Source organism: Danio aesculapii, chromosome 25 (assembly GCF_903798145.1).
Source record: "Danio aesculapii chromosome 25, fDanAes4.1, whole genome shotgun sequence".
NCBI classification, from domain to species: domain Eukaryota; kingdom Metazoa; phylum Chordata; class Actinopteri; order Cypriniformes; family Danionidae; genus Danio; species Danio aesculapii.
The window spans coordinates 35,569,211-35,581,301 of NC_079459.1; the positions used below are offsets into that span (position 1 = coordinate 35,569,211).

General features: G+C 32.7%; 1 protein-coding gene across 1 annotated transcript; it reads right to left on the reverse strand.

Annotated features, from left to right (window-relative positions):
- Nucleotides 1-1,305: 1,305 nt before the first annotated feature.
- avpr1aa (arginine vasopressin receptor 1Aa) lies at nucleotides 1,306-10,674 on the reverse strand. Its single transcript, XM_056452130.1, has 2 exons — nucleotides 9,520-10,674; nucleotides 1,306-2,507 (listed from the first exon to the last, which is right to left on the reverse strand). Exons 1-2 carry the CDS (start codon nucleotides 10,364-10,366, stop codon nucleotides 2,215-2,217), a joined length of 1,140 nt encoding a protein of 379 aa, XP_056308105.1. The 5' UTR covers nucleotides 10,367-10,674; the 3' UTR covers nucleotides 1,306-2,214.
- Nucleotides 10,675-12,091: the final 1,417 nt, after the last annotated feature.

Consider the following 12,091-nt stretch of genomic DNA (forward strand, 5'->3'; position numbering starts at 1 on the left):
GAAGCTCAACATTTATTAAAGTAATAAACACTTAAAGGATTTTTTACATTTTCCAAAATAAAAAGAAAGCCTTTTCTGCTCACCGAGGTCACATTTTTATGATTAATAGTAATTAAAAAATTATTAAATTGAATTACAATTCAAAATGGCATTTTCTGTGTCAATATATAGTTACATTTAATTTATTCCTGTGATTGAAAGCTTAATTTTCTGCATAATTACTCCAATCTTCAGATTTCACTCACTTTAATGATCAATTGATCATTTTTATTGTATAATTCTCATTACTCATTATAATGCGCTTAATAATTTGGGGAAACATTTTTGACAAACATAAGATGAAATGTGTAAGTCATCAGGGTGGCGCAGTGGGTAGCACGATCGTCTCACAGCAAAAAGGTCGCTGGTTCGAGCCTCAGCTGGGTCAGTGTGCATTTCTGTGTGGAGTTTGCATGTTCTCCCCGTGTTGGTGTGTGTTTCCTCCGGGTGCTCCGGTTTCCCCGACAGTCCAAACACATGCGCTATTGGGGAATTGAGTAAGCAAAATTGGCCGTAGTGTGTGTGTGTGTGAATGAGTGTGTATAGACGTTTCCCAGTAATGGGTTGCAGCTGGAAGGGCATCCGCTGTGTAAAACACATGCTGGATAAGTTCATTCCACTGTGGTGACCCCAGATTAATAAGGGCGAAAAGAAAATAAATAAATGAACGAATGAAATGTGTAACATTATGAATATCTTAAAGCATCTAAACTATTTTCAATCAGTTTCCTCAAAAACATTTCCCCAAAAATATGTTTTAACATACATGATTTGAATTAAAAAAGGCCTCTTGATAATCAAATCACTAAATGATTTGAGTCACTAGAAGGAAACTGAAATTTCAGCTTTGAATCCCAGAAATAATTTACATTTTTATTCATTCACTTACAAAAACAGCCATTTTGGATTGTACACAATCGTATACAAGTTTTGCAATTTGACTGTATTTTTGATCAGATAAAAGTAGCCTTTTCCAACTGAAGACAATAAATTTAAAATAACATTCAGTTTTAGAACACATTCTAAAGTATCATTCAGTTTTAGAACACATTCTAAAGTATCATTCAGTTTTAGAACACATTCTAAAGTGTCATTCAGTTTTAGAACACATTCTAAAGTATCATTCAGTTTTAGAACACATTCTAAAGTGTCATTCAGTTTTAGAACACATTCTAAAGTATCATTCAGTTTTAGAACACATTCTAAAGTGTCATTCAGTTTTAGAACACATTCTAAAGTGTCATTCAGTTTTAGAACACATTCTAAAGTGTCATTCAGTTTTAGAACACATTCTAAAGTGTCATTCAGTTTTAGAACACATTCTAAAATATTGTTCGATTTTAGAAATCATTCTAAAATAACATAAGAGAACATTCTAGAACATTCTAAAATAAAGATCATTTTTGAGAGCATTCTAAAATATTCTTTTGAGGCAACATTCAATACAATGTTAATTTTTAGAGAACATTCTATAATAAAGATCATTCTTGAGAGCGTTCTCAGATATATATTTTTGACAGCACATTCTAAATCAATGTTTCTATGGCGTAAATGACGATGATCTTCAAGCATATTTTATCAAGCAGTTCTCCGTCTTTACTGTCCGGCTCTGTACTGTGACTGAAGTGACTGCTCGCTCTCAGTTTTCAGTTGTAAGAGCCTCATTTGACACAGAACTGAAACCTGAATCAGCAGAAGTGATCCTCCTGATGTACAGATGAGGTCTGAATTATTCACCCTCCTGTATGTTATTACCCCTATAACTGTTTACTATTGTTTTTCAGCACATTTCTAAACATAATAGTTTTAATAACTCATTTCTAATAACTGATTTCAGCTTAAAGAGACATTTAAAGGCTTTACTAGGTTAATTAGGGTAAAGTTAGGGTAATTAGGCAAGTCATTGTATAACAGTGGTTTATTCTGGAGACAATCCAAAACTAATATTGCTGAAGGGGGCTAATAATATTGACCTTAAAATGGCTTTAAAACAAATAAGAACTGCTTTTATTCTAGCCGAAATAAAACAGATAAGACTTTCTGTAGAAGGAAAATATTAGAGGAAATACTGTAAGAAATATCTTGCTCTGTTAAACATCATTTGAAAAGAAAGAAAAATTCACAGGAGGGTGAATAATTCTGCCTTCAGCTGTATGTGAGCTGATGAACGCAGCGTCACGTGTTAGCCGGCGTAGAGCGGTCAGTCTTGGGCGAGTGCTGGAGCTCTCTCCATGTGCTGGAGCTGCAGGTGGGGCTGCGGTTGGCCATGCGGGTCAGCAGTGTGGTTCTGCGGATGCTGCTGTCTGAGTCCTCCTTGCGGAAACTCTTCTGGATCTTCTGGCAGCAGGGGAAGCAGAGGGCGAAGTCCTGCAGGAGGTGTCCGCTGAACACCATGTAGATCCACGGGTTACAGCAGCTGTTCAGACTGGCCAGCAGAGCAGACAGAGTGACGGCCGTGTTCTTCGAGTCTACAAACACACACACAGCCATATCATATCAATGATGAATACATCAAACGTTCTTATTTTAATAATCAGTGGCGGAGAAAAAAATTATCTAGTAAATCCAATGAATCATTTTTTCATTGTGAGGGGCTAGTGCCTCATGTCAACAAGCTTCAACCCCCTTTAAATTTGGCTTTGGATCGCAACGACAATTTTGGCTGCAATGCACAATTAGTCCTGTGGTGGCAGTGACGAGTAAAGCGTTTTTTGTGCCTCAAATAAAACGCCACCGAGAAGCGAAATCAGCCATCGGTGGTAAATGGTAGATGCCGTAGATTTTTCGCTTGACTTTTGTCAGCGACAGAATATATTAAATATATTAAATATTTATTTATAGAAGTTAAATAAAATATATTAAATATATATTAAAATGTAAATTAAGTTTAATTAAAAAACAACAATATTGGGTCAAATGTATATATAAAATGTCATTGAAAATAAATTGAGTTGAAAAATAACAACATTGGGTCAAATATATATAGAATATATATATATATATATATATATATATATATATATATATATATATATATATATATATATATTGATTTACATTATAAAATGTAAATCAAATTTAATTAAAAACAACAATGTTGGGTCAAATATATATAAAAAATGTAATTAAATTTTAATTTTAAAAAATAACACAGCATTGGGTTAAATATATATTAAAATGTCAATTAAATTTAATAAAAAAAAACAACAACGTTGGGTCAAATATATATTAAAAATGTCATTGAAAATAAAGTGAATTTAAAAACAACAACGTTGGGTCAAATATATATATATATATTAAAATGTAAATCAAATTTAATTAAAAACAAGAAGCAAAATCAGCCATCGGTAGTAAATGGTATTTGCTGTAGATTTTTCGCTTGACTTTTGTTTTTGTTACAGTGCTGCACACATAAACGTTTTCCACATTCAACAGAAGTAAAATCCCAAATTGACATAGTAATTAAAATAAACCAACTTCAATCATTTTCATGTTGTGAAAAACTATCAAAATGTCCAGAGTTGATTATATTCAGCCTGATCTCACGAGAAAACGTAAGTATTTTACGTTTTGTCAGTTTAGTGGCTAATTCGTACGAGTTCATACGAAATTGTACGATTTTAAAAAGGAGGCGTGGCACCTAACCCCACCCCTAAACCCAACCGTCATTGGGGGATGAGCAAATCGTACTAAATTGTACGAATAAGAACATACGAATTAGCCACTAAATCAAAAAGTTACGAATTGCCGTGAGATTGTGTTGTTATATTACAGTTTTGCTTTCAATAGCGATTTTAAAGTTTTATATAGGAAGTCCTCAGCTATGCCTATTATCAGGGGCAGATTTAGTGATTTTGGGGCCCTAAGCAATTCCAGCCATGGGGCCAATATCTCTAAAATGCACCGTTTGTACTTAAATTTGAGTTTTTCTATCATTCGATCTCCTATTCTACATTTCATCTTAATGCAAAATAATAATGACAAGTAAAGCATCTTGTAAAACTGGAAACGATTTGTTTTCTGAAGATGAATTCACATCTAAAAATAACAAATGAACTTCTTCGTTTTTAAAACGAAGCCTTTATTGATTTGACTGCTGGACCGCTCCATGATTGTAGCTGGGGGACACATTTGCACAGATCCAATAATTATGTTCAAGTTAAAGTTTTTAGACCCTCAACATACAAATAATGATAGAAAACATTGATATACAGTTGAAGTCAGAATTATTAGCCCCCCGGTTTATTTTTTCCCCAATTTCTGTTTAACGGAGAGCAGATTTCTCAACAGATTTCTAATCATAATAGCTTTAATAACTCATCTCTAATAACTGATTTATTTTCTCTTTGTCATGATGACAGTAAATAATATTAGACTAGATATTCTTCAAGACACTTCTATACAGCTTAAAGTCACATTTAAAGGCTTAACTAGGTTAATTAGGTTAATTAGGCAGGTTAGAGTATAATTAGGCAAGTCACTGTATGATGATGGTTTGTCCTGTAGACTATTGAAAACAAATTTAGCTTAAAGGGGCTAATAATATTGACCTTAAAATGGTGTTTAAAAATTAAAAACTGCTTTTATTCTAGCTGAAATAAAACAAATAAGACTTTCTCCAGAAGAAAAAATATTATCAGACACACTGTGAAAATTTCCTGAATCTGTTAAACATAATTCGGGAAATATTTAAAAAATAAACAATAATTCAAAGGGGGGCGAATAATTCTGACTTCAACTGTGTGTATATATATATATATATATATATATATATATATATATATATATATATATATATATATATATATATATATATATATATATATATATATATATATATATATATATATATATATATATTTTTTTTTTTTTTTTTATTTATTTATTTTTTTTTATTATTATTATTTTTTTAAGAGGGCTAAATAACACTAAATTAAATACCAAAGCTAACTATAAGAAATAACTTATTACTATTTTTGTTCTATAGGAAATACAGTACTGTGAAAATGTCCTTGGTTTCTTAGAGATCACTAAGAAAACTTTATTTTAAATTAACACGAGGGCAAATATTTTTAAGACTTCAACTGTAAATGTTAAAGTTTGCAGGTGCAAAAATGAGGTTTGATGAATTTGAATGTTATAAATGTGTTATAAATCCCACTGCAACACAAAAGTACTTCAGATTAACATGGAAGATGTTTTGTTTTTATTTCATTATTACATTATTTCATTCGCTTGTTTATGAAGACTGCAGAGTGATGCATGAGAAACAGTCTATTATATATATATATATATATATATATATATATATATATATATATATATATATATATATATATATATATATATATATATATATATATATATATATATACATACACACTACTGTGTCCTTTTTTATCCGAAATAATTTCCAGATTTATTGACATAGCTGAATCCATCAAAAGCATACAGTTTTTAAAAACTGTCAGTAACTTATTTTCTCAAAAAAAAATGTATTTAATCATACTTTTAGCCATTTTAGCTTTTTATTCCTATTTATTTTTGCGAAAACAAACCAAAACAACTGACCTTACAATTATTTTCATTCTTTACCAAGGAACATTTCAATGGCAACTGATACAGAATTAGTTACATTCAGCTTGTCATGTCATCAGCAGTTACAACGCGCATGTGTTGGCCAATCAGCATCCAGGACCGGAACCATATGTTGCATACAAAGAATTAAACTGGAGCAAAACATCTTTAGATTTATTTATAGCAGTAAAATGCCTAAGTAACGAAATCTACTGAGCATATTTTCTGTTCTATTCTATTGTATTCTGTTCTGTTCTATTGTATTCTATTCTGTTCTGTTGTATTCTATTGTATTCTATTCTGTTCTGTTGTATTCTATTGTATTCTGTTCTGTTCTATTGTATTCTATCCTATTGTATTATATTCTGTTCTGTTCTGTTCTATTGTATTCTGTTCTGTTCTGTTCTATTGTATTGTATTGTATTGTATTGTATTGTATTGTATTGTATTATGTTCTGTTCTATTCTATTGTTTTCTATTCCATTCTGTTCTGTTCTATTGTATTCTGTTCTGTTCTATTCTATTGTATTCTGTTCTGTTCTATTCTGTTCTGTTCTAATCTATTTTATTCTATTGTATTCTATTCTGTTCTGTTCTATTCTATTGTATTCTGTTCTGTTCTATTGTATTCTATCCTATTGTATTATATTCTGTTCTGTTCTATTCTATTGTATTCTGTTCTGTTCTGTTCTATTGTATTGTATTGTATTGTATTGTATTGTATTGTATTGTATTGTATTGTATTATGTTCTGTTCTATTCTATTGTTTTCTATTCCATTCTGTTCTGTTCTATTGTATTCTGTTCTGTTCTATTCTATTGTATTCTGTTCTGTTCTATTCTGTTCTGTTCTAATCTATTTTATTCTATTGTATTCTATTCTGTTCTGTTCTATTCTATTGTATTCTGTTCTGTTCTATTGTATTCTATTCTGTTCTGTTCTATTCTATTGTATTCTATTCTGTTCTGTTCTGTTCTATTTTATTCTATTGTATTCTATTCTATTGTATTCTGTTCTGTTCTATTCTTTAGACATTTTAAAGCAGATGGAATTGCCTACTCTGTTGCCAAATATGATTGAAAAAACAACAACAACAACCCTAAACTAATAATAAATGTGTCATTTGCATGTTGGAAGTGTGTTGAAATTGGGTTAAACAAACATGCTTAAGGGAATGTGAATGTGGAACTCGAACGTGAGCTTTACAGATCATAAACGCTCCGCAGCTGTTCTGCTTCGACACACTATTCTGGCCTCATGGCTTCATTCCTCAAATCATCTTCATAATCATATCAGACACACTATATTTAACACATTAGCACTTCTTTCCATCAGCTGCCACTTTAAAATGAAACGAATTTGCTGTGATTTTAAAATACACTATTGTACTCTACATGCAGCCATTTTAATATATAATACAAAACATATGTATTATATAACGCAAAATATTTTATTATATAGTACAAAACATCTCTTATCATGTCTTATATTGTGCAAAACCTATTATTAAATCTTGAAAATATATATTTAACACTCACTAAACTTCATATTATTTTTAAATAATATTTAAGTTATAAGTTATATTATTAAAGTCCCATCATTGTGCATATTTAACACTTAGTTATATTAATAAAGTGTCATGATGGTGCATATTTAACACTTAATATATAGACACATACGGAATATACAGATAAAACACATTTGTTTGCATAAATAAAGTATAAGATTAATTTATTAGTTACGTTATTGTATCTGTAAGTAAAATGCTAAAATTAAAAGGAAAGAGTCTTAGTGCATACTGAATATTTAAATGATTACTTATATAAAATAATGTTAAATAGTTTATTTAGATATGATATAAAGTGTCATCATACCTATATATAACTCTTAAAATTAACACAACCAAAGTATTCTTTAAATATGTCTATATATTTATAGCTAATAGATTATATGTTATAACTTATAAATCCACAAGTATATCTTTATTTTAATTACATTTAGATTATATGAATGTTATAACGAATATGTATCAAATACATCACATAATGCATGGCCTATTGAATATAACATATAATAATATATAATATATCATGTCGTTCTTTAGTTTTTGCTACAGTAAAATGTGATAATTAGTTGTTTAATATGTTGTAGAAAACTACAGTAGAGAGTAGTTTGTTTATATTACTTTATTTGTTGTGTTATTGTAGTTACCACAACAGATTAATTTGAGTGCTTTACTATAGTATGATTCAAAAACACTACAGTATTTACTGTAAGTTACTATATTATTGGTCTAATATGTGTATATTATTCTTTATTGTTACACAAAAAAGGCTGAGTTGTATTGTCATTTATAATTAATATAAAAATAACCCAATGTTAGTCAAATATGTTCAAATGTCATTTGAATTTTCTTTCAAGAAATTACCCAATGTTGGGTCAAATATATATTAAAAATGTAATTTAAATTAAATTTTTAAAAAACAACAACATTGGGTCAAATATATATAAAAAATGTAATTACATTTAAATAGAAAAAGCACAACACTGGGTCAAATATACATATTAAAATGTAAATGAACTTTAAGTTAAAAAACAACAATGTTGGTCAAATCTATATTAAAAATGTCATTAAAATTAAATAAAAATCACACAACATTGGGTTAAATATATATTAAAATGTACATAAAATTTTATTAAAAAAACAACAACTTTAGGTCTAATAGATATTAAAAATATCATTAAAAATAAATAGAATTAAAAACAACAACAACACTGGGTCAAATATATATATTAAAATGTAAAATAAATTTAATAAACAATGTTGGGTCAAATATATATTAAAAATGTCATTAAAAACAACAACATTGGGTTAAATATATATTAAAATGTTATTAAATTGAATGTAAAAACAACAATGTTGGGTCAAATATATATTAAAAATGTCACTGAAAATAAATTGAATTTAAAAACAACAATGTTGGGTCAAATATATATAATGTACATTCAAATGTAAAATAAATGTAATTATTAAACAACGTTGGGTCAAATATACATATTAAAATGTAAGTCAAATTGAATTTAAAACAACAATGTTGGGTCAAATATATATTAAAAATATCATTAAAATTTAATTTAAAAAACAACAACTTTGGGTCTAATATATAAAAATGTTATTGAAAATAAATAGAACTTAAAAACAACAACGTTGGGTCAAATATATATTAAAATGTAAAATAAATTTAATTATAAACAACGTTGGGTCAAATATATATTACAAATGTAAAATAAATTTTATTAAAAACAACGTTGGGTCAAATATTTATACTAAAATGTAAATCAAGTTTAATTAAAAAAAACAATGTTGGGTCAAATATATATTACAAATGTAAAATAAATTTTATTAAAAACAACGTTGGGTCAAATATTTATACTAAAATGTAAATCAAGTTTAATTAAAAAAAACAATGTTGGGTCAAATATATATTACAAATGTCATAAATTTTTTTGTAAACAATATAACACAACACTGGGTCAAATATATATTAAAATGTAAATAAATTGTAATAATACAAAAACTGTTGGGATAAATAAATGTTAAATGTACTTTAAAATTAATTTTTAAAAATAACCCATTGCTGTTTTTTTCTTTAATTACATTTAAACGAGATGTTTAATATATTAATATATTTTTGAATACACACACGCACACACACACGCACGCACACGCACACGCGCACACGCGCACACACACACACACACACACACACACACACACACACACACACTACTTGAAAGGGCTTAGCCAATTAAAACTTAACCAAAGTATGCACAAGACATCCGCTCGGGCACATTTAGTTATAAACCCGCACAGCAACATGTGAAGTAAAGTTTAGGTCTCACCGTCCCAGCTGAAGCTCTGGTCCCACACCGACCACATCTGCACGGTGAAGAAGGGCGCCCAGCAGATGACGTAGGCGAGCACGATCACGAAGGTCATCTTGACGGTGCGCAGCTTCGCCCTGGAGATGCTGGAGACCGAGCTCACCGACTGCTTCCCGAAGACCTGCGTCCGCTTGCTCTTATACCTGATGCTCATCCTGATGCTGTGGCAGATGAAGCCATAGCAGGTCATCAGAATCAGCACGGGCACGAGGAAGATCCCCGCGGTGATCCAGGTGATGTACGCGCGCACGCCCCACGGCTGGATGAAGTGCGCCCAGCAGTCGAACACCTCCGAGCCGTTCTGGATCTCGCTCAGCGAGAAGATGAAGTACTGCGGGCTGCTGAGGACCAGACTGCACACCCACGTGCCGCCGATCATCACCTGCGACCTGCGGGTGGACTGCTGGAGGGTCTTCAGCGGGTGGCAGATGGCGATGTAGCGGTCCAGAGTCATCATCACCATCATATAGGTGGACGCGAACATGCCCATGACCTGGAGGTGCTTGACGATCCTGCACAGAAAGTCAGGCCCGTAGAAGCGGAAGGTGATCTCCCAGCAGAGCTGCGGGAGCACCTGGAAGAAGGCCACCACCAGGTCTGCGAGGCTCAGGTGTTTGATGAACAGGTGCATGCGCGAGGTCTTCTTCTTCGTGTTGTGGATCGCCACCAGGACGCTGTAGTTCCCGATCACCGCCACCGCGAAGGTCACGCTGAGCACCGCGATCTCGATTTTAGCCACTTCTTCATCGCGTCCGAACGGGTCCGAGGTGTTAGGGGGGTGCGACGTGTTGCTCTGCGTCTCCATTGTGAGGCTGACGCTTCAAAAGCTTCAAATGGCACTAGTGTTGAATCATATATCAAGCAGGCATGAATTAAAGCAGTTTGATGAATGAAAATGCGCGTGCGTAAAATCTGTGGGAACGCCGGAGTCCTGTTGCGCGGCTCCAAAGGTTACGAAGGCAAAAAAGCTTTAAGTCGCACTAGTGTTGAATCATAAATCAAATCCATTTTTTGGCAGGAAAGCCTACATGTTATTCCTGAAGATCTGAGATGGTTTTATCTTAAAAACCCACAGAAACAATAATAAAACATTTGTGTGTGGAGCGCGGCGCTGATCTCCAAGTGTGTGTCAGTCTCTCAGCGCGACGGCTTTTAAACCCGCCTCAGATTTCAGCCAAACCCACTGCTGCTGTGGTTTAAACGCATACAGACGCAACCCTCCGCCCACCGGACCCTAGTGAAAGCACCCCTCTGGCGGTCTGCTTTCTGTGAAGATCAGCTGTGACACATTCCCATATAGAAACATAAATATCAGCGCACTAATGCATGCGTGTCGAGGACATGTCCGGGTCATGCTTTCGGCTGTAAATAATATCCAATAAAAGAAAGGAATAATTGAATAAGTGTTATTTTTATTAAATAAAGAACACACAATTGGTTGAAAATAAATTATTATTGCATTTTCATGACAGTGGAGCAACAAAACATTTAATAAAATAAAATGAAAATAAACATAGTCAACTTATTACTAATACTATACTATTATTACTATTTGCATCATTCATTTCTGACCCAGTGTTGGGTTAAGGAAACCCAGCAATTTATATATATATATATATATATATATATATATATATATATATATATATATATATATATATATATATATATATAAAATTCTAGAATGGGCTGCACCAAAAATGCTGCAATATACAGTATACTCTCACCGGCCACTTTATTAGGTACACCTTGTTAGTATCGGGTTGGACCCCCTTTTGCCTTCAGAACTGCCTTAATCCTTCGTGGCACAGATTCAACAAGGTACTGGAAATATTCCTCAGAGATTTTGCTCCATATTGACATGATCGCATCACACAGTTGCTGCAGATTTGTCAGCTGCACATCCATGATGCCAATCTCCTTTTCCACCACATCCCAAAGGTGCTCTATTGGATTGAGCTCTGATGACTGGGGAGGCCATTTGAGTACAGTGAACTCATTGTCATGTTCAAGAAACCAGTCTGAGATGATTGGGGCTTTATGACATGGTGCGTTATCCTGCTGGAAGTAGCCATCAGAAGATGGAGACACTGTGCTCATAAAGGGATGGACATGGTCAGCAACAATACTCAGGTAGGCTGTGGTGTTGACATGATGCTCAATTGGTACTAATGGACCCAAAGTGTGCCAAGAAAATCTCCCCCACACCATTACACCACCACCACCAGCCTGAACTGCTGATAAAAGGCAGGATGGATCCATGCTTTCATGTTGTTGACGCCAAATTCTGACCCGAGCATCCGAATGTGGCAGCAGAAATGGAGACTCATCAGACCAGGCAACGTTTCTCCAATCTTCTATTGTCCAGTTTTGGTGAGCCTGTGTGAATTGTAGCCTCAGTTTCCTGTTCTTAGCTGACAGGAGCGGCACCCGGTGTGGTCTTCTGCTGCTGTAGCCCATCCGCCTCAAGGTTGGACGTGTTGTGTGTTCAGAGATGCTCTTCTGCAGACCTCGGTTGTAACGAGTGCTT